This window comes from Ursus maritimus, unplaced genomic scaffold (genome assembly GCF_017311325.1).
Source record: "Ursus maritimus isolate PB19 unplaced genomic scaffold, ASM1731132v1 scaffold_14, whole genome shotgun sequence".
NCBI lineage: Eukaryota > Metazoa > Chordata > Mammalia > Carnivora > Ursidae > Ursus > Ursus maritimus.
In genome coordinates this window covers 54,594,161-54,616,467 of record NW_024423786.1, presented here as the reverse complement: position 1 = coordinate 54,616,467, position 22,307 = coordinate 54,594,161, and the positions used below count along the sequence as shown (strand labels likewise).

At 57.9% G+C, this 22,307-nt stretch overlaps 1 protein-coding gene across 4 annotated transcripts; it reads left to right on the top strand.

Annotated features, from left to right (window-relative positions):
* Nucleotides 1-742: 742 nt before the first annotated feature.
* Nucleotides 743-22,213, top strand: ANKRD24 (ankyrin repeat domain 24). 4 transcript variants are annotated; one of them, XM_040628191.1, is made up of 23 exons: nt 743-1,181; nt 8,574-8,660; nt 8,765-8,895; nt 8,974-9,062; nt 9,987-10,051; nt 10,550-10,607; nt 10,780-10,801; nt 11,971-12,046; nt 12,239-12,345; nt 12,526-12,710; nt 12,807-12,820; nt 13,188-13,214; nt 13,840-13,920; nt 14,052-14,159; nt 14,860-14,904; nt 14,998-15,096; nt 16,087-16,159; nt 16,401-16,519; nt 16,692-18,194; nt 19,675-19,842; nt 21,448-21,573; nt 21,714-21,779; nt 21,907-22,213. In XM_040628191.1, the coding sequence occupies exons 1-23, from the start codon at nt 1,146-1,148 to the stop codon at nt 21,982-21,984; spliced, it is 3,363 nt and encodes a 1,120-aa protein (XP_040484125.1). In that variant the 5' UTR covers nt 743-1,145; the 3' UTR covers nt 21,985-22,213. The 4 variants fall into 4 exon arrangements, with proteins under 4 accessions (XP_040484125.1, XP_040484126.1, XP_040484128.1 ...); XM_040628192.1 differs by lacking the exon at nt 10,780-10,801 and having other exon boundaries at nt 11,976-12,046; XM_040628194.1 differs by lacking the exons at nt 8,574-8,660; nt 10,780-10,801 and having other exon boundaries at nt 11,976-12,046.
* Nucleotides 22,214-22,307: the final 94 nt, after the last annotated feature.

Sequence of the window (22,307 nt, the reverse complement as noted above, 5' to 3'; positions counted from 1 at the left end):
CGGATGGATGGTGGGTAGACGGTGAATGAAGTATGATTGAAGGGTCATGAAGGACCATGAGAAGGTGCGTTGGTGGCCGGTAGCCAGGGGATGGCTGCGTACGTGCTTGGGTAGGAGGACGGATGCCCAGGTGGATGGATGGGTGAGCAGACAGGTGGAAGGATAGTTTCGAGAATTCACAGGCAGGTTGGACAGGTGATGGACATGCCTTCGTAGAAATCCGACTCGAAATAGGAAGGAATCCCTGGCCGCACACCCCGGGATGTGTCTGCCTGTCCTCCATGCCTGTGCATGCAAAGAACATGTCACAGGCCCAGGTGGACGGACAGGTGCACGTACGTGTACACAGCCGTCCCCCAGACCTCTGCTCACCTGGGGTGGCTTGCCTCCATGCAAGCCTGCTGTAAGGGGACTTGGCTGCAGATAATCCCTGATTATCCAAGAAACGTGCCTTTGTGCTAAGAGGTCTCAGCTCTGGGCCTGGCCCCCAGGAGCCCCTCACTGTTCAGGAAGACAGTACTTGCCCAGACACTTGCAGCCTGCAAAGCCAGGGCTGGGGCAGAGGAAGGGACCCAGCTAGGGCCAGGGAATCCCAGCTTGACAAGTTAAGAGTTCAGCCTGTGGACAACAGGCAAAGCTCATCAGAACACGGGATTTTGGAACTGGGCTGTGAAGAGTAAAAAGGAGTTCACCAGGGAGGAAGGAGAAGAAAGGGCATTCTGTGTAGAAGTAACTGCACAGATGGAAGCTTGGAGACCAGAAAAAGCTGGATCTGCTCGGACAACAAAGAATACTGGTGAGGTGCATGTATTGAGCACCTACTGTTTACCAGGCTCTATGCTGGGGACTTCACTGAAAACCTACCACAAGTTGGTCAAAAGGGGGTTATCTCCCTCCTTTTGAGGATGAGGAAGGTGAAACTCAGAGAGGGCGAGTGACCTGCCAAAGGACACACAGCGGTGAGGAGATGGGGTGTCTTGTGTCTGGGTCCTGCTCTAGAGTCTGAGGTGGCTCCCGGGCAGAGGAAGCGGTCCTTTTGAGGAGGGGGAGGTGGGTGACCCTCCTGCCCACCAGGTACCTCACCCCAGCCCACTCTCGTGCTTCCCCAGGTGGCCTGGGTTGAGGAGAACCGACAGCTGCTGGCCATGAAGACGCTCCGGGCGCGATTTAAGAAGACAGAGGTGAGTCTGAGGCCACTGAGATGCCCAGTGTCCCCCGATTTCAGGCTCATACGCCCCAGGGCCTGGCTGAGGAGCCATTGGGCCTTTGGAGCATGGTCCTCTGCCCCTCCTGTGATCCTTCTGGCAGCTTCCATATGACCAGGCCCCTCCCTGTTCAGGACTCTCCCGAGGTTCCTCACCACCCACCCCTAGCTTCTGCTCCCTCTCCTCCCTTTCCTGTCTACTGCTCCCTGCTGCCCTCCTGTCCCCCCTGCTTCCTGCTGGGTTTCCAGCCACCAGACCTTTGCCCCGCCTGTTCCCTCTACCGGGAAAGCCCTCTCCTGGGTGCATTGCTGCCTGTCACACCTTCTACAGCCCCCAGCCTATTTGATGCCAGAAACTCTTCTTCCAGAAGAATCTCGTTCTCCCAAGCTCCAGTGACCACTTGCTTTTCTGAGGACTCAATTTCTCGGGGACCCTTATCTCTTGCTTTTGAGTATTCATTCAGCAAATGTCTGTATCAGGCCCTGTTGTGGGCACTGAGGAAATGCCTGACGTTGTGGCACTGACAGCCGAGTGGGGGATGGATACCAAACAAGAGGAATAAGGGCAAGGCTTTTTTTTTTTTTTTTGGGTACCATGGCGTCCAAGAAAGCAAGGAAAGGGAGCATGCAGGGCAAGGGAGATGGTTGCAATTTTAAAGCAAGTTGTCAAGGAAGGCCTCACCGAGGAGCTGATATCAGAGCAAAGACCAGAAGGGAAAGAGGGAGGGAATTGTGTGGATATTTCAAGAACTGCATTCCAGGCAGAGGGAACAGCCAGTGCAAAGGCCCTGAGGTGGGCTGGAGCTGGCTTCCCAAGCAGCCATACCTTAGACTGTGGACTCCCAGAGGGAGATGTTCCTTCTTCAGTCATACTCACTCCTTCTTGGCTCCCCAAGTCCCTGCCAGTGTGGGGGCCGGTCCAGGGCACAGATTGAGAGAATCTAGGGTTAGAGGACAGAGACCAGTGTGAGCAAATGTGCAGAGGCTGGGCCAGGCCTGGTTGAGTCAGGGCATCTGGGGACAACGAGCAGGATCCTTGGGCTGGAACAGAGCGTGTGAGCGGGCCCAGCCTGAGGAGTCCTGGAAAGCCAAAATGAGGGAGCAGAGGAACATGCCTGCTTGTAAAGTCGGGCAGCTCTGGGTTTGAGTGCGTCTTCCTCCCGGCTAGCTGGGTGACTCTGGGTCTGTCCCCAGCCTCCGGTGGCCCCCTCAGTTTTCCCAACTCATCTTATTGATGCCAGCAATTTATTAAGCTTAACATTCCTTTTCCATTGATTTATTTTAATTTAATTTTTAAAAATTTAAATATAATATCATTGAATTCATTTTCACTTATTTCACCTGTATTTGGTTTTATGTATTTGTTTTCGTTTCATCTGCGTGTTTTCGGACACCATAAGGAGCTTACCATGTGCTTTGCAGATGTTAGCGTATTGATTTCTCATAACAATCGTCCGGGCTAGGAGCTTTCATTATCCCACTTTATAGATGAGGAGAGGAGGCCCAGAGAGGTTAAGGAACTTGACCAAGGTCACACAGCTAGGAAGCGAGTCAGCAGACTTCCCCCAGGTTGTTGGGGGCGGGGTATCTCCTGACAAAAAAGAGAAAGGTAGGGACAGACAGAGACAGGAATAAATGGCTCATGAACCACCCACAAAATGTGGCACGGAGTCAGATTCATTCATTGCAGAACGATCCTAAAATTCTTCATCCTGTTTGGAACCCGTTCCTAAGGTGGACTGTTCACGTTTACCCCTCAAGAGTTCCTGTGATGTTGTACCCAGTGGTAACCCAAACCATGTAATTGTTTAATTTCAAAAGTAGAATTATATTGAAATCGAATCCTTTGAAAAGTTTGTGCAACTAAAAAACCCAAAGACACCTAATTTGGGACATGGGTGTATTGGGCGTGTAGCACAGGTGTAGGGGTGAGTGGGGGGGGGGGCGGACAGGTGTTAAAGCCTCAGACTGGGGTGTCTGGGAGGCGGGGAGGAGGCTGGGCTGGAGCGGAGGCAGCAGCAGCAGCACCGCCAAGAGGCCTGGGGGTGGCCGGGGAGAAGCTTGTCCTCCGCATCCCCCATCAGGCATCTCGGGCAGCTCACTGTCCCTCCCTCCCCTGGCCGGCTCCAGTTTCTGGGCGGACAGCAGGAGTCAGGTTCGGCTTTTGTTCAGCTTCCCAGAGGGACGAAAGCAAACACCGTGACTTCGTGACTGCAGACACACAGACACACACCCCCGCTGCCCGCCCCCAGCTGGCTCTTGGGAACTTTCGCTCCCTCTTCTCAGCACGCAGCCCAGCCACCACACCTCGGTCCCATCCTCCCTGCCGCCTGGCCTACCCTCCCCGCTCCTTTCTGCTTCTTTACCACCAGCCTTTCCTTCAAGGCCCCAACACATCGTCATACTTGCTCTGAGCCTTCTCAGAGCCTTTCTGGGCCTCAGTGTTCCCATCCGTAAGATGGGATTTAACTGGAGCCGTGAGCCTCGTCCTTGGGTTCCCACCGGCCTCCTGCCCTTATTTCAGGTTTTAGAAAAATCCCACAAGCAAGGAGATCGGAGTTTTTAGAGGTTCATAGATTCCCAGTGCCTCTCTGCTTCTTGGAAAGCCTGTCTGTCTCTCATTTTTATTCTCCAGAGTTACTATTTCTTTAATTCATTCAACAGACATTTACTGGGTCCCTACCACGTGCCAGACCCTGTGGTAGGTGCTGGAGATCAGGGCTGGCTTCACGGACCCGCGCTCCTAAGGGCCCCGTGTTTGGTTTAATGCTGTCCTCTCTGACATCGTAGGGGAATAGGCCAAGAGGAAACAGAATGTATTCAGAAGGGGTGTGGCATCAGGTGGGGAGAAGAGCAACAACAAAAAAACCCTCTTCGGGTGCCAGTGTGGACAACAGGAGAGGAACAGGCCGTGTGGACAGTGGGGGAGGGCGGGTGCCCCAGATGGAGAACACTGCAAGAGCAGAGGCCAGGACCAGAAAGGAGGCCACTGCGACAGGACGGGTCTGACCAGGGTGCTGTTTAGAGCAGGGGTGGGCCAGTTCTCCCTGTAAAGGGCCGGGCAGTAATATTTTTGTCTTCAGGGCCCTCAGGCCTCAATTCGGCCGCCGCAGCTTGAGAGCAGCCATAGACTGCTGCAAACAGATGGGCGAGGCTCCGTCCAATAAACCGTTATTTATAGACACCGAAATGTGAGTTTCATGTCACTTTCGTGGGTCACAAAATATTCGCTTCTTTTGATTTTTCCTCCCAACCACCTATAGATATAAAAACCTTTCTTATCTCTGGAGCTCCACAAAACCAGGCTGGGATTCAGCCCCCAGGGACCAGTTGCTGTAGACCCTTGGGCACCCCCACAGCAGTCTGGATTTTACGCTGAGTGAGGTTGTTGGAGGCTTTTGAGCAGGAGCGAGCCAAAAGCTGACGCGGGCTTCGGGAAGCTGGGGACAAGGGCAGGGGCTAGGAGACCAGAGCGGAGGTGTCCCCACGTGGAGCCCACAGTGATGGGGCTGGACCGCAGGTAGGAATGGGTACGTGGATCGGGTTGACAGCAGTGGGGTTGGCTGGTGGACTGAATGTGGCACGAGAGAGAGGAGTCAGGTGATGTCAAGACTTGGACCGAGCCCCTGGGGGTGGTTTGAGGGGTGTTTGTCTGAGCTTGTATGGTATCCAGGAGGACAGAGGAGGAAATCCGAGGCCCGAGCTGGGAGATCCATTTCAGTTTCCTCCCAAGGCTGAGAGGGGCACTCGGCCTTCGGGTGTGAGAGACAGGAGCCCTCAACACCCACCCCTCCCCAATCGCTTATTACCAAACTTTCCATTTATCTGCCCCACCTCTCCCTCCTCCTGCCCATAGGTGTCCTAAGAAGAATGGCAGACAGATCTTGCCCCCCAGGGACACTGAGCCATATCTAGGGATGTCTGAGGGCGCTCCTGGCATCGAGTGGGTGGGGGCCAGGAATGCTGCTCAGCCCCCTGGTGCCCAGGACAGCCCCCCGACAGAGAATGATCTGGCCCTGAATGTCTGCAGTGCCTCGGTGGAGGAACCCAGCTCTATGGTTCCTGTTGCTTTATCCACCCCATTTAGCAGTTGGGGAATTGAGAGCCAGAGAAGGAGCATGACTGGCCCAAAGTCATGCAGTGTGCATAACATGACCAAGCTGGATTGATGTTCCCCCTTCCTGTCTGCCATCACGGCTGCTGACCCCAGGTTCCATCTCTACACTCATCCCTTCTCTCCCCTCTCATCCCTGTGTCCCGCCCCACCCACCCCGTGGCCCTTTCGTGAATTTGCACCCATCAACACAGTGGGCCATCCCACCTTTTGGAACCTCTCATGACTTCCCTGATCTCCCCCATTCCTGGTTCCCCCTCCTTCCGTGGACACACCTCTTCCTCTGTCCTACCTTTAAGTATGACCCCCAACCACCTGGTCCTGGACCAGGGTACAGGCAACTGGGCTGGTGGAGGTAAGTGATAATTTCATGATTTCTCCTGAACCTGATCTTGTCTCTGCCACCCCCCAACTCCTGCCCATCTTCCAAGTTTCAGCTCAGATGCCCTCTCTTGCAGGAAGCCCTCCCAGACTCCCCGGTGGCAGGAGTCCTCTCTGAGCTCCCAGCTGGCCTGGGCTTCCCTTATTACAGCCCTGATCACACTGGTTCATCAGTCCCTGGGTGTACATATATGTCTCCCCAGGGACCCCAGGGATAGCAGGGACATGTGTCTTGTCACCACTGGGAGCCAGTGCCCCGGGCAGCACCAGGCACCCAATAGGACAATGGACTCAATGACTGAAATTCACATGGCTTGGAAGGCCTGGCCTTGTGAGTCATTCATTCACTTAGCAAACATTTACCAACACCCCCACCCCACCGTGGGGTGCCTGGCCTGTGTCAGGGAGGCCTTGGCCTGGCCCGCTGTCAAGGGACCCCAAGTCTGAGAGAACACCCAGGGGACACAGATCCTACCAGCCCCTGGGAGAAGCTGGGTCTTCTCCGTGTTTTGGTCATTTTACTGACCACCTACGATGGTCTGTGTCCTCAGGATTCAGCATTAGATATGCACACGGGCACAAGCACATCCGTGTTTGACGAATGAATCCGTGTTTACTGCACTATGTGCCTGGCACTGATGAGTGCTTTGCTTGAACGATCTCATCAGTCCTCCCCTTAACCCTCGCGTGCAGTAGCTACTGTTTGTTTTGAAATCCATTTTCCAGGTGAGGAAAGTGAAGTCCGGAGCAGGTAAGCAAGTATCTTGGCCGGGTCGCATAGGTGTTAAGTGTGGAGGGCCTGGGGGTAGGGCCCAGGATTCAGATTCAAGTTTGTCAGACTACTGGGTCCCCCTGGTGCGTGAGTGCGTGAACGATGGCCAGGGAGAGGGCCCGGAGTCACCTGCGACCCGCGGCCAGCTCGGACGAGGCGGAGACGCTGCAGGCGGGTCCCTGGAGATCCAGCGGGCAGCCTACGGGGGCCAGGGAGCCAGCCTCCTTGGCCGCATCCTTCTCTGGGCAGGAAGGTCAGGGAGTGCCCAGGCCTCACCCGGTCCGAGCCTAGCCCCTCCTCGACACGACCCCGGCCGTAGGGGCGGGGCCTCCGGGAGGGGGCGGGGTGCGCTGGCCCGGCGGCTGAGCTCTGCCGGACCCCGAGCCCTCCCTCGGGTCCGCCCAAGTCCCTCCCTCCGGACCCCCAGCCCCTCCTTCCGGCCCCTCCCTCCCGCGCTCTCCATCCCTTCCCTCTGGTCCCCTCTAGCCCCTCCCTCTGGATCCCCCAGCCCCTCCTTCCGGGTCCCCCCTGCCCCTCCCTCCCGGCTCCCACAGCCCCACCCTCCGTGTCCCCCTGCCCCTCTCTGGGTCCCCCCCTGCCCCTTCCTCCGGACCCCCTCCAGCCCCCTGCCCCTCCCTCCGGGCTTCCCCAGCCCCACCTTCCGGGTCCCCCTGCCCCTCTCTCTGGGTCCCCCCTGCCCCTCCCTCGGGCCCTTCCTCCGGACCCAGCCCCCAGCCCCTCCCTCCGAGCCCCCTCCAGCCCCCGGCTCCTCCCTCCAGACCCCCTTCCAGCCTCCTGCTCCTCCCTCTTGGGTTCCCCCAGCCCCACCCCCTGGGTCCCCTTGCCCCTCTCTCCAGGTCCCCCCACCCCTCCCTCCGGGCCCCCTCCAACCCCTCGCCCCGGGCCCTCCCTCAGCTCCCAGCCCCTCCCTCCGGGCCCCCTCCAGTGCCCCTCCGGGCTCCTCCAGCCCCTCCCCCCAACCCCCAGCCCCTCCCTCCGGACCCCCAGCCCCTCTTCCCGGCCCCCTCCAGCCCCTCCCTCCAGGCCCCCTCTAGCCCCCAGCCCCTCCCTCCGGGCCCCCCCCAGGCCCCAGCCCCTCCCTCCGGGTCCCTTTCAGCCCCTCCCTCCGGACTCCCCAGCCCCTCCCTCTAACCCCCCCAAGTCCTTCCCTCGGGTCCCCCCCGCCCCTCCCCACCCCTCCTCTGGCCCGGTCGCCTCCCGGAGCACGGAGCCCGGCACCCGGCGCCCTGGCCGCCATGAAGCAGCTGTGCGTGTGCACCGCCACCTCCTCCGCGGTAGGGCCAGGGGAGGGGGCGCGGGAGCGGGCGGGACTCGGGCCCTTACTCTCCCCTCCCCACCCCGCCGCTCCCCGCCCCTGGCCGCGCCCGGCCTGGACCCCCACCCCGAGACCCGGGACGGACCGGGAGTGAGGGGGTTGCGGGGGAAGGGGGCAGAGGTTGGGGGATGGGCGGGTCATTTGGGGAAACTCGGGGACATTCTGGGAGGCAGTTTTGAGAACAGATTGGGGACACTGGAAAATATAGAGGGCATATGGAGGGACAGTTTTGGGGAACAGTTTTGGGTGGGTTTGTTTGAGGGGACAATTTGGACTATATTTCGAGGGATCATTTTGGGGAAAATCTATTGACATTCGGAGAACAATTTCAGAGAACATTCAAGGGATTTTTTTGGAAGGACATTTTTAGGACAGATGTTGCGGTCATTTGGGGGGACGATGTTGGAGAAACTTCAGGAATTTGGGGAAGACAGTTCGGAATGCATTTCATGCTAAGTAGGGATTTTTGGGGAACAGGTCTTGGAACATTTAGGGGACAATTGTGGCACTTCGGGGTCAGTTTAAGAAGGATGGATGACAGAGGACAGTTCTGAAGGACATTTAAAGGGACCTTTTTAGGGGCTCCTATGGGAAGATTTTGGAGGTGCGGGTGATGTTGGGAAGGACAGGCTGGGGGCTGATCTGGGGGAAATTTAATAGCATGATGCTGGTAGTGGGTGTAGGGTGGAGCTGGGGGCAGTGCTGGGGGATGCAGGCTGGGGGGATGCTATCTCAGACCCCCGCCCAGGACTACCTCCCCCTGCAGCTGCGACTCAGCCCCACTGACCTTGGCTCCTGCCCGCCCTGCGGCCCCTGCCCCATCCCGAAGCCGGCAGCCAGAGGCAGGCGCCAGGCAAGTGCCCAGGAGCAGGTGGTGAAGCCTGGAGCCCTGGCCAGGGGACGCAGGGAGGGGGCAGTGATCGCCTGGCCCCACGACCCTCTGGGTGTGCCCCGCAGAGCCAGGAGTGGGGCAAAAGTGACGAGCGGCTGCTACAGGCCGTGGAGAGCAAGGACGCGGCGCGGGTGGCCGCCCTCATCACCCGCAAGGGGCTGGTGCCCACGAAGCTGGACCCCGAGGGCAAGTCTGCGTGAGTGCCCACGCCCTGGGGGGTGTGAGGGACGAGGGGCAGCCATCCTGCAGCTGATGCCCCATCTCTGACCTCCAGATTCCACCTGGCTGCCATGAGGGGTGCGGCCAGCTGCCTGGAGGTGATGCTGGCTCACGGCGCCAACGTCATGAGCTCGGATGGGGCAGGTACTGCCTGCCGGGCCCTGGGGGGGCGGGGGGACGAGGAGCTCAGATCAGGTGCCCAGCCTGAAGGTCCAGTCGGGCCCTGCTCCATGGCTTCCGTGACCTGCTGAAAAGGGGGGAGTTCCTTTCAGTGCTCCCAGGGAGGCACAGGGACGTGTCAGGCTGCCTTGCCTGCGGAAAAAGACTCTAGGTGGCACCAATCAGGGTCAGTCGACAGCTTGTGGTCCGGGAGTGGCCAGGACTCAGGTAGTGGTTAAGTCAGAAGAACAGAGGAGTACCTGAGCTTGAGAAGTATCTGCGGACAGGAGACTAGCAAGTAGAGGTTAGGGGGGAGTATCTCAGGTATGTGGAGTAGCTGGAGCTCTGGGATAGCTGGGACAAAAGGAGAATCTGGGTGTATGACTTCACTAGGGCCCTGAGGGAATGTCCGGGATAGAATGCATGGCCAAAGGGACTAGTTGGAGCTCAGGAGGTAAGTTGGCGTGGGGCACAGCCGTGTCTGAAGCTTTGGGGTACCATAACGGGCAGGGCAGCCGCAATGTGTGAGGCAGCTGGGGATTTGTAGAGCATCAAAGAGGGGAGACAGCGCACGGAATAGCAAGGGTTTATGGACTGGCAGGAACATACAGGACAGCTGGATTCCGAGGGGCAGTGTCATTGAGTACATAGCATGGCTGTGAACGTGGGGAGTCGCCAGGGCAGGAGGGCTTGAGGAGCGCATGGGAGTGGAGTGTAGGCTGGGAGGCAGGCTAGCTGGAGCATGGAGAGTCTCTGGCCACAGGGAGTAGCATGGTTTGGAGAAGTACCCGGGGTCTGGGGACTTACTGGACACGGGGAAGCTCATCAGAAATAGTTGACACAGGTTTGGGGAGCGGCTGGAAGCACCTTGAATATGTGGAGCCCAAGCAGACTCTCCCTGCCTTGCAGGTTACAGTGCCCTCCACCTGGCCGCCAAGTACGGGCACCCACAGTGCTTGAAGCAACTACTGCAGGTCATTTACTTTCTTGTATTGGATACTCCCTCAACCCTAGATGCTTCCTTCCTCTGGCCCCTACCCCCCTCCCTGAGTTCTAGAAATTCCCCAAGCCCCCAGATACTCTCTGAATCTTAGATATGTCTTAGCCTCTTTCACTCCTGAGCCCCAGTTACTCCCTGGACAACCAGATACTCCCCGAGTGTCCAGATACTTCCCACACCCAAGATATACTCCCAGTACCAGATATCTCCTGAGCCCCAGCTTCTCCCCCAAACCCTAGGTTGTTCTTAGCCACAGCCACTCTCAGAGCTCCCACGAGCCCCCAAACCCCCAGCTTCTCCCGAGCTCCCAGCGATTTCCTTTCTCACCAATTTTCATAAAAGCCAAGTCACTTGGGGGCCGTGAGGAGATGGGGGAGGGAAGAAGTGTAAGGCTAGGAGCCTGAACTCCAGCACAGCCCAAGAAGGGGCAGTTCCTAGAGAACCTCCAGTGACCCGCCCCCCTCCCCCCCAGGCGTCCTGCATGGTGGATGTCGTGGACAGCAGTGGGTGGACGGCCCTGCATCATGCAGGTGGGTGAAGCCCAGTGTCGCTCTGTGCTCACCATGCCCCAGAGGGTGCTAGGCTGGGGATTCTTGTATCGGGGACCTACCATGGACGTTCTGCCTCCTTCCTCCTTCCTCACGGAGTACCTGCTGTGTGCAGCTGCTGGGGCTCAGCATTAATACTCAGCAACCCTCTGAGCCACAGACAGTCACCCCATTGGACAGGCAAAGTGATTGAGGCTCGCCCACAAGAAAGTAGGGAAGACCCAGGCTGTCTGACCCCAAAGCACAGCCTGATGTCTGCCAGGCTTGGGTGACAACCACGGTGGCCGTGTTGGGGGTGGGGGGGGGGCGGTGACCAGAGTGCAATTTCCTTTGACCAAATCCTAGGGGATCTCTGGAAGGCCAAAGGTCCAAGCATCCTTCAAATTCATTAAGTCCAACTCCCTCGTGAGGGAGGGGAAGGGACCCACCTGCCGGAACCAGATCCCAGCTCGACATCTGTCCACCATGCCCGTGAGATTAGGGCATGACTTTCACTAATGACTCAAGAAACGGCTGACCTTTTGGGAACACGAAATGCATTTGTGTTTGCTTTGGGGGTTAAAACTTCCCTGCAGTTGGAGTATGCTGCCACCTAGTGGTATGCTGCCAACTTTGGTCACACTGGAAGCTCACTAGGTTTTTTCATTGAATAAATATTTATCAAGTTCCTGCTGTGTGTGTCAGGCTCCGTTCTAAGCATGGGGATTACAGCAGAAAACAAAATGCCATAGCCCCTCAGGCACACAGCAGGTCATCATACGGAGCTTGTTGACTTTTCCAGTGCCTCCCTAGCACGAAACCCTCCCTTCTTTCCTTGCGGCTCTGGACATAACACACTGTCTCCCACTTCCCTGACCTCACCAAGCTCTCCCCCACTTCACGGCTCTTGCCTACTAAGAAACCTCTGCCCTCGCCCTTTCACCTTGAAAACTCAGATCCAACCCCAAGAAGCCTGCCCAGTCTCAGCTGACCGTGTGATCGTTAACATTAACGCTGTCTGTGTGAGGCTTGGTTCATGGTAGGTACACAATGCTAGTTAAGTCAAAGAGCGGAAATACATAAAAATTAGTCAAAAGTTCCACCTTAAGAAGGAGCCATGATGGAATGTGGAAAGAGCTTGGGACAGCGGGTTAGCAGACCCTGTCCACAGCTCTGTCTCTGACCCTGCTGGCTGACCGTGGACCTGGCTGGACCTGTTTCCTCATCTGTAAAATAGGAGTCATACCTTTGCCTTTGCCCTCCTAGGGAAGGTGAGAGCTTCTCATGAAAGAGGGAATAAGAAGCACACCAGGCAGAAGGCCCCCAGAAAATGTCTAAACTTTGCCCTACCTACCCTCCCTCTTTTTCCAGCGGCTGGCGGCTGCATCTCCTGCTCAGAAATGCTGTGCTCCTTCAAGGCACATCTGAATCCCCGAGATCGGGTGAGCCTCTGGGATCTTTTTGGGAAAGATGCCGTATTTGAGGTACACCGTCACCAAGTGGCAGCTTCCCAGGCACCCTTTAAAAAGTGTGAAAAGGTCTGGAGTGAAGTTCAGGGGCACTCCTATAGGCTTGCCTACCTCCCAAGGTCAGCCTCTCACCTTTTGTCTCATCCTTTCCCTAATTTCCACCAGTCAGGTACAACGCCCCTTATCATAGCAGCTCAGATGTGTCACACAGATTTGTGCCGCCTCCTCCTGCAGCAGGGGGCAGCTGCAAATGACCAGGACCTGCAGGGCAGGTACGTATCTCCCCTTCCAGTTAGTCTACTGTATTCTGTGTGACCTTGGACAAGTCTCCTAACTTCTGTGGCTGGGGGTCTGGTGGATCTCTCCCCCCACCCCACCCCAGCCTGGGTGTTGAGGAGGGCTTGGGGGTTTGAGAATGTCCTCGCTTCCTCAGTAGCCCCCTCTCGTGGTAGGACAGCCCTGATGCTGGCCTGTGAGGGGGCCAGCCCCGAAACAGTGGAGGTGCTGCTGCAAGGCGGGGCCGAGCCGGGCATCACTGACGCACTGGGCCAGGACGCAGCTCACTATGGTGCCCTAGCAGGAGACAAACTCGTTCTGCACCTCCTGCAGGAGGCAGCCCAGCGCCCCTCACCACCCAGTGGTATGGAAGCCCCCCCCCCCCGCCCTGTCTCCTTCTAAGCAGTTTCTTGTCACCCCTTTCCCTACTCTAGGTCATTTCAAGGTACCCCATTAGCTGCCTTACAGGAGGTTTCATGTTTCCCCTGTTGCTACTCAGAACAGTTTCAAGGAGCCCCAGAGCTTTTAGAATACTCTAGGGGTCCACTCTGCTTTCTGGGTCATCCTTATCCTTGGATCCTTGCCTTTCCTAAGAATTGGCACCCCTACATGGGCCATCCTGGAGGTGCCACTGTCCCCCCTTTTGAGAGTTCCAAGGGCCCTCCTATTAGCATCTGCAAAAGTAGTTGAGTCCTACTTTCAAAGTTCTGATTCTCGGGGAATTGAGAGCCCACCCCAGCCATCAGTCCCCTCACTAGTGCCCTTCCTAGGGCTGGGAATGGAGTCCCTAAAACATAGTGCCTGACCCTGCTTCCCTCTTTTCCCCGCCCTCCTAGAGGATGACTCAGGCGAGGCATCATCTCAGGTATGGATCTCTAAGCAGTGAATGAGTCCCCTCCCCCTGCACACACTACCTTCCCACCCTTGCCCCAAACTTTATGGGAAGGGAAGGAGGAGATGGACTTCTCTCCCAGGGTTATGACCTAGGAAGACCTGTTTGGGATGAATGCCACCTTCAGGGTATGCTGCCACCAAGTGACAGCTGCACCCACAGCATAACTCTCAGAACTGGGTGAGAACACTGCGGGGATGGGGCCAACTCATGGGGCTGGGGTGGGGTGGTAGAGGGAACTGAGTTTGGTGAGGGCTGGTGTAGGTCAGGGAAGCAGGCAGGTCTGGCCTCTTTCTCCCTCCCAGCTCTACAGCATCTCAGCTTCACAGGGAAAGGGAACTTGTAGACAGTCCGGTCTAGTACCGTGTACGAAGGCACAAAGAGGGGCAGAGAGTAAAGCATAAGATCTGGAACTCTCAGGAGGTATGGGCCCTTTTATGCAGGGACAAGCAGGGACCAGGGAGAGGCAGGGACATGCTCAAGGTCACACAGGAAGTGAAGGCTGAGTTGGGGCTGATGACAGATAGTGGGGCTGGGCTGGCATATTTGGGTAGGAGGCTGGCATGTGCCCCATGTGCCCCCTCCCCCCTTCCCCCAGAACTCTGTGTCCAGCCATGAAAAGCGAGGGACTACCAAGAAGCGGAAAGCACCTCAGCCCCCTGCCAGCATCCCCGTGCCGGTGAGAGATGCCCCGGCCATGGGAGGAGGAAGAGGGGCAGGCAGGAGGGGGGAGGCTCAGGCTCAGGTATGGGAGGAGACAGCCCCTGGACCTCACGTGAGGGTGGTGGGTCCCCCGGGCGGGGGGAACAGGACGATCAAGATGCCTATGAGGAGATCGTGCGGCTGCGACAGGAGAGGGGCCGCCTGCTGCAGAAGATCCGGGGCCTGGAGCAGCACCAGGAACGGAGGAAGCAGGAGGTGAGGGGCCGCAGAGACACAGGCCTGGGACTAAGCCTGGGGTGGGGTGCAGTTTTGCAAGGAAGACTCCCCTTATCTCTCCTAGCTCCTGCCTCCCTGTCTCCACCCTCGTTCACTCTGTTCCAGCCAAATGGGCCTCCTTGCTGTTCCCCCAGTGTTCCAGGCCTGGTCCTGTCCCAGGACCTTTGCATGTGCTGTGCCGTCTGCTTGGAGCAGTCTTCCCCAGATGCTCCTGTGGCTCCCTCCCTCTTTTTTCCTTTACGTCTTTGCTCAGAAACCGCTTGCCAAAGACACCTCCCCTGCCTACCCTATTTAAAATTGTAACAACTCTCCCTCACTTCCCAGTTCCCTTTATTTTTATTTGAAGCACTTAGTGCTGTTGGACATGCCCTGTATTTTATTCACGTTCACCCATTTGACTGTAAGCCCACGAGGACAGGCGTGGTTGACCATAACTGGCTCACAGGAGACACTTGATGTTTACTGGAAGAATGAGTATTTGAGTGGGCAAGTGAATGAGTGGCCCAAAACAGGGTCTGACACTCAGTAAAACCTTAGTAATGAGTCAGGGGGCAGAGCAGGGTGCTGGGCACGCAGTAGGTGCACCGCCGATGACGTCTGTGGTGGTGGGGCTACTACGGAGGTGGGGGGGACGACCCCCAACCCAGATTCAAGCCCTGTCTCCCCTTCTTCCCATTAGCTGCCAGAGGCAGAGGCCAGCTCCCTCCACAGCCTGGAGAGACAGGTAGGTGGCAGGTGCGGAGAAAGCCAGCCCCTCAGCAGCCTGTGTTTCCTCCCAGAGTCTGGCTGAGCCCCCCACTGCCGCCCCCACTTCCAGGTGCAAGAGCTGCGGCAGCTGCTGGTGGAGAAGCAGGAGGAGAAGGAGAGCCTGGGACGGGAGGTGGAGAGTCTGCAGAGCCGACTGTCCCTGCTGGAGGTGGGCTGGGGGCGGGGTCTGGGAAGGGGCGGGGCGGGGTCTGGGAAGGGGTGGGGCGGGGCCTCCATCCCGCTGCCCTTACCGGACAACCGCACCAGTGCACTTACGGGCTCTCACCCGTGAACACAACAGTCAGACCTACAATCACGCCATCACAGACAGTACACCCACCCACGTACGTGCACAAAGTGGACACTTCTCCAAACACGGAACCTGGACACTCAGAGATGAACAGCCGCGCTCACACACACGGTCTTGCACGTAAAACCGGCGGCCGCAGCGGGCATCCGTGAATGTGTACTCCCACACGCACACCAGAAATACTGGCGCCTACACAGCAGATGCTTCTCCATCCCACGCAGACGACACACCGACAAACCCATGTACATGCACAAGCATTTCCCCCAGTACGTGATTACACAAACATCCACTTGCACCTGTGCTCACACACACGCACCCACCCATGTACACAAACACGGTCGAAACAGTCACACACACCACAGACTAAATCACAAGTGCAAAATCACACACAGTCACAGGCGCTCACACAGGAGGGGCGGGGGGCCACACACCGCACCCCGTGCTCACCACAGACCCACAACCCCGGAGCTGGCGGTACTCACATGCAGACACCCTCAGCCCCATGTGACCCTCTGCAGGATCCCGGACACAACCTTGTGAGGACACAGCCCCGCATCCCTTTCTCTGTGTCCCACACACACAGGCCACGTATACACCCCCGGGCATCGGGCTATGGTCACACATTTGAGCAGTGGCTGGGCTGTTCCCTGGCCTTCCCAGGGAGCCCAGCATAGCCCATGGCACACAGACGGCACACAGTAAACACTGTGGCCCAGACACGGCCCGTCTGAGGCTCCCGGGGAGCAACAGAGACCCATGAACTCCCCTGTCCCCTCTAGATTCTTGGGGGCGGGTCCTGGGGCTGGAACAGGCATAGGACCCAAGCCGGCCCCATCCCCCCCCCCCCAGAATGAGCGGGAGAACACCAGCTACGATGTGGCCACTCTGCAGGATGAGGAGGGCGAACTGTCTGACTTTCCAGGCGAGCCCCCACCCCCGTCCTCCCTCTGTGCACCCCTGTCCACCTTGTCCCTGGGCCCACCCCCGGGAAACGGAGCCTTGACCCACAGGCAAGGAGAGAGTTTGAAGCTGGGAGGGAGGTCGGCCCCCACCCATTATTCATTCTACCTGCCTGCCTTGGGGGCTCTGACCCCCTGCTCCAGACCCCCGGTTCCCATCCCCTATGGCCTAGGCCCCCCGGGCTGACTCTGTGCGCCCACCAGGGGCCGAGGCTCTGCTCTCCAAACGGCTAAGCCCCTCAGCCCAGGAGCTCTTGGCCTCACTGCAGGAGCAGCTGGCTGCACTCACCAGACAAAACCAGGAGCTGATGGAGAAGGTCCAGGTGAGGAAACCGAGGCCCAGGAGGGTGGGATGGGACAGATCTGAGGACCCGAGGGGTTGTTACCTTGGGGGTCAGGGTGGGCACACAGCTGAGTCTGTGAGCAGGGAAGGTGGCAGAGCCACCCTGAGCCCCTATGGCCACAAGTTCCTGCCAGCTCCCCACTACCTCCCAGATCCTAGAGAGCTTCGAGAAGGATGAGATGGAGATGAACGGGTCAGCCGAGGTCATCCCCCTGGCCCTCTATGACTCTCTTCGGGCTGAGTTCGACCAGCTCCGCAGGCAGCATGCCGAGGCTCTGCGGGCACTGGAGCGACAGGAAACACGGGGGGCCCCTGGAGAAGAGGAGGCAGCTGCTGGGGAGGGCAGGGGCACGGGAGTCAAGACCACCAGGAACGGGCCAATGGAAATGGAGCTTGACAGCACCACGGCTCCAGGATCCAAAGTGAACGGAGCTGAGACCACAGACGAGGAGGCTACAGGAGTGGAAACTGTGGGAGCAGCATCCGTGGGAGCTGAGGCCACAGAGACAAAATCCACGGGGGCTGAGGCCACAGAAACAAAACCCATGGACACCGAAGCCACTGAAACAAAATCCACAGGGGCCAAGGCCACAGAAACTGAGGCTCTGGAAGAGGGAGGAAATCCAGAAATAAAGGCCACAGGAGCAGAGGCCACAAAGCCGAAAGCAGAGGAACCGGAAATGAAGGCCAATGGAGAGGGTGCCGTGGAGGCCGGGCCTGCAGGCACAGAGCCCACGCATGTGGAGGCCACAGCCCCGAGGGCCCCCCCGGGCCCAGTCCTACACCCTGGTGCTGCCGAGGCCTCCGAACAGCTGCAAGCAGAGCTGGAGAGCAGGATTCGTGGCTTGGAGGAGGCGCTCCGGCAGCGGGAGCGGGAGGCGGCCGCCGAGTTGGAGGCGGCCCACGGCAAGTGCCAGGCCGCGGAGGCGGAGGCTGGCCGGCTTCGGGAGCGGATGCGCGAGGCCGAGGGTGGCAGAGCTGCTGGGGGCGGCAGCGGTGATGCGGTCCAGCTACGGGCCGCCCTGGAGCAGGCCCGGGAGGACCTCCGAGTCCGGGACGCCCGTCTCCGGGAGCTGGAGGCGGCCTCAGCCTGGCTGGACGAGACCCGGGCTGGCCGGCTGCTGGCCGAGGAGGAGGCCCGGGGCCTGCGGGCAGAGCTGGCCCGGCGGGAGGAGGTGCGGCTGGAGCAGAGCCGGGAGCTGGAGGTGCTGCGGGAGCAGCTGGCCACTGCCACGGCCGCCGGGGAGCAGCAGCGGGCAGCGGCTGCAGAGCTGGGCCAAGCACGGGATGCAGCGGAGGCCCGAGCGGCTGAGCTGGCTGCGGCCTGCGAGGAGGCTCGGCGGGGCCTGGCGGAGCTGCGTGAGGCTTCCGAGGCCCTGCGTCAGTCGGCGGTGCCGGCCACCGAGCACCACCGGCTGCAGGAGGAGGCCCTTGAGTTGCGGGGCCGGGCGGCCAACCTGGAGCAGGAGGTGGTGGCCACGGGCAAGGAGGCCGCCCGGCTGCGGGCCGAGCTGGAGCGGGAGCGTGTGGGGAGCGTGGCCCGCTTGGAGCACGAGCGCATCGTGGGCGCCTTGCAGGCTGACGTGGCCCGGCTGGAGGGGCAGCTGGAGGAGCTGGGACGACGGCACGAGAAGACCAGCGCCGAGGTCTTCCAGGTGAGCGTGGCCAGGCCCACGCCCAGCACAGCCAGGGGCCACTTGGCGGTCTGAGCCGCAGCCATGGGGTGTGTCCAGCCCATTGGTTCCAGTCCTGTAGACACCTAACCCTGTTAGCGTTTCTGGGTGGATGGCTGACCCTGAAGCCGTTCTGATCTCTCAGATGTCTCGACTTGTGTTATCTTTCTTAAAAACCTTTGGCCATTTTGACCCCATCATTTTTCTTTCCTTTTTTTTTTTTTTAAGATTTTATTTATTTATTAGAGAGAGGAAGAGAAAGCACAAGCAGGAAAGGGACAGAGGGAGAAGCAGGCTCCCCACTGAGCAGGGAGCCCGACATGGGGGTTGATCTCAGGACCCCAGGATTATGACCTGAGCCAAAGGCAGACACTTAACTGACTGAGCCACCCAGGCACCCCGACCCCATCATTTTTCTAACGGTTGGCACTTTTTGAGGTTTGTCTGTGAGTCCTCTGTGCACCCCAGGGTCACACTTTCCCTCAGACTGTTATTGCTTTGGTTCCATGGCCGTTCTCGTGCTTCAGCTCTAATTGTGTGTATGGTGTGAGGTAGGGATCAGCGTGCACTTGTGGCTTTGTAGGCAGTGAATTCAGCTTTTTGCCCTGATGTTTTTTACTGTGACAACCGTTTTCTCTGCTGGCCTGAAATCTCCCTGTGGTTCTTCCAGCTGGCTGTTTAGAGCTTGTCATTTTGCCTTTGGATTATTTTTGATGCTTCAGCCCAAACGTAAGAGGATGTTATGCCCAGAGATGTTTAATCTAATATTTTGAACCCAGTAGATTTTGATGCTGAGTTGTTGGGTTTTTTATATATTCATTTTCTTTTTTGATTGTTAAGGCGTAGCCAGTCTGTACTGAGTGGAACATCTGCTTATCCTCCACGTTTCCCAGGAGCTATTATTTCTATTATTTCTACAAAGGCCCATATCCCCCCACCCCCGAGCCCCCACCCCAGGGTCAATGTTTGCAAAGCTGACAGTGCTCTGATCTTGATATTTTTGTGAAAATGGAGTCATTGACTTCTGGACACTGATTTGCTTTTCATGCAAATTCTTCTGGTTTTCTTTCCTTTTGTAAGAAACTGATAAAGCTTCACAACACGAACAGAGAAAGGAACATCACACTTCCTGGGTGCCAGGCGCCGTTCCAAGCACATGCCCTGTATTTGTCCATTTCCTCCTCACAATTACTCTGTGAAGTGGGGGCTGTTATGACCCTGATTTTACATATGAGGAAACAGACACAGAGAGGTTACGTCAGTTGTCTGAGGCCACACAGCTAGCATGTCAGAAGTGTCAGACTGGATCAGAAAGTTCATGGTGTCCGGGAAGAACCCAGAACTCCCTGAGTCGAACTCCTCAATATCAAAATGGGTGTGAATGTCCTCGGGGCAGAATAGAAGGGTCGGGAGACTCTGGGGTCCTCATGTCCTCAGGGTCGCACGTGGGCTCGGGCTGCAGGTGCAGAGGGAGGCGTTGTTCATGAAGAGTGAGCGGCACGCGGCCGAGGCCCAGCTGGCCACAGCAGAGCAGCAGCTGCGGGGGCTCCGCACCGAGGCCGAGCGGGCACGCCAGGCCCAGAGCCGCGCCCAGGAGGCCCTGGATATGGCCAAGGAGAAAGACAAGAAGGTACGTCCCCTTTCCCTGCGCTCACTTGGGTGGTTCCCGCCGAACAGAGGTTGGGGGAAATCCAAGAATGTCCCCAGTGAACGAATCTTGGGAGATCTGCCCATTTTCTAGATGGGAGACTGAGGCACAGAGAAGGAAGGGGACAACTCAGACATGTGGGCTACTGTTCTAACTATGAATCATAAACATAGTAACGTTTATTGAGCACTTACTGCATGCGAGGCCCCAAGCTATGTGTTTGACAGGGACTAACACATTTAACGCTCCATCAAGTTCCTGTAAGATTGGTGCTTTTATTGTCCCCATTTGAAGAAACAACGCACAGAGAGGGGATGCCACTTCCTGAGGTCTCACAGCCACACAGCAGTTCATCCAGCTTTTGGACCCCAGTTCCCCAGTTCTGGTCTTCGGTAACGATGATGGTTGACAGCAGCCCATGGCTATTGACTCGGGTGGTTTTCACACACTATCACTTTTAATTTCCCTCTAAGCCCGAAAGCCAGAAGGCATTCTTATTCCTGTTTTCTAGATGAGCAAGCCGAGACTCTGAGAGGCAAAGAGTGACACGTCAGAGTGACACGTCAGGTCGCTCACTCATTGGACAGTGCACGTGACTCCCAGAGCCCCAGGTGCATTACCATGGAGTCACCCAGCCCTAGCTCACTGTGTGACCTTGAACAAGTCAGTTGACCTCTCTGAGCCCATTACTGCCTCTGCAAAATGAAAATTACATTGTGGTCGAGATTACAGTTTATTTGTTGCAGGATTTCTCCTGCTCGGCACTAGTCACACTTGGGTCAGGTCATTCTCTGTGGCGGGGGTGTCCTGAGCAGCATGCCCGAGCCCCACCCACTCGATGCCAGGAGCACCCCCAGTCGTGACAACCACAGATGTCCCCAGACATGGCTTGGGGTTGCCTGGGGGCAGGATGGCCCCTGGTTGAGAACCTCTGATCTGTAGTATAATAATAAAGCTCAGCATTTATTGAGCACCTGCTGTTTACCAGGCATAGTTTAGATTTAACCTCTATTCAGAATCGCAGTAACCTGTCAAGGTGAGAACTGTGACTCTCCTTCCTTTACAGATAAGGAAACTGAGGCTCAGAGGGGTTAAGTCGTCTTCCCAAGATCTCCTGCAAGAAAGGGGTAGGGAGGGATCCAAACCCAGGGCTGCCTGATCCAGCCCCACCAGGCCAGGTAGCTTTGGGCCGCCTGTTTTGTCAGCCTCCCCTTTCCAGAATCCACAAGAGGGGCTGTGACAGGATCGGCAAACTTCTGGAAAGAGCCAGAGTCCATGTTTTCGGCTCTGACGTGTCGTGAATGGGCCTGGCAACGGACCAATGAAATTTTATGTACGAGCTCAGAAACGTGATTTTGATTTGATTTTCCTGTGTCATGAAATACCATTTTTCTTTTGACATATCTCCCCCAACCATTTACAAGTATGAAAACCATTCTTAGCTCACGGGCCAGACTCCCGCGGGCCGGAGTTCGCTGGCCTCTAGGATGTGACCTTCCCTCACCAGCCTCTTCCCAAGGTGCTGGAGAGGTCCAGCGCCCCGGCCCCAGGCTCAGGGTGACTGGAGGTCCCCCCCGCTCCCCCCAGATCACAGAGCTCTCCAAGGAAGTCTTCAGTCTTAAGGAGGCCCTGAAGGACCAGCCAGTGGCCCCAGGCTCCCCCGAGGTGGAGGCCCTCCGAGGCCAGGTCAAGGCCTTGCAGGAGCAGCTGAAGGTGAGGACACGGGGCAGGGGAGGAAAGCAGTTCAGTGTTTTAGCAGCTGTCACACCAGGCAGGGGCTCTGGGTGTAAAGGGGGCTCTGGGGCATGTTGGGGGGACCTGCTTTTCTAAGTGCCCCTCCCTGACGCCCACAGCAGGCTGCCAGGGACCACAGTGCGGTGGTGGCCTTGTATAGGAGACACCTCCTGTACGCCATTCAGGTGAGTCCCGCCTGGCCGCCACCTGTACCAGGGGAGAAGCTCGCGGCCTTCGGGGGCGGGGCGGGAGTGACCAGGGACGCGGGGCCAGGAGTGCCAGGCTCGCTGTCCCTCTGCTGTGCCGTCCCAGGGTCAGATGGATGAAGACGTGCAGCGGATTCTGAGCCAGATCCTCCAGATGCAGAGACTGCAAACTCAGGGCCGCTGAGCGCCACGGGGCCGGCCCTCCGCCCGCCAGGCTCGCGCTGACCTTCCGAGCTCGGACACCAGCCTGGGCCTTCTCCACTGTACCCAGCTGCACCCACTGCCCCACTGATCCCTGCATGCACTGGCCGATGTCCTCCCCAGCCGTGACTGTGGCCCCGCCCCCACCGGAGAATCTGTGAGCCCCTCCGCCCCCCCATGTCCCGTCCTGTCGGTCCTGTAGCCAGGCAGCACCCCGGACCCAGGGAATAAAAGTTCTCGGAGCAGAGGACGGATGTGTGTGGCCTGATTGCTGCCCCCAGCCCCCCCGCGGCAGGGAGGAGAGGG

What these genes read in the sequence shown, in the direction of transcription:
- ANKRD24 (XM_040628191.1), top strand. Translation starts at nt 1,146, where the DNA reads ATGAAGACGCTCCGGGCGCGATTTAAGAAGACAGAG. An exon ending in GCTTGAAGCAACTACTGCAG is followed by an intron (nt 10,052 to 10,549) that starts GTCATTTACTTT and finishes CCTCCCCCCCAG; the next exon opens with GCGTCCTGCATGGTGGATGT. An exon ending in ACAGACAGTCACCCCATTGG is followed by an intron (nt 10,802 to 11,970) that starts ACAGGCAAAGTG and finishes CCTCCCTCTTTT; the next exon opens with TCCAGCGGCTGGCGGCTGCA.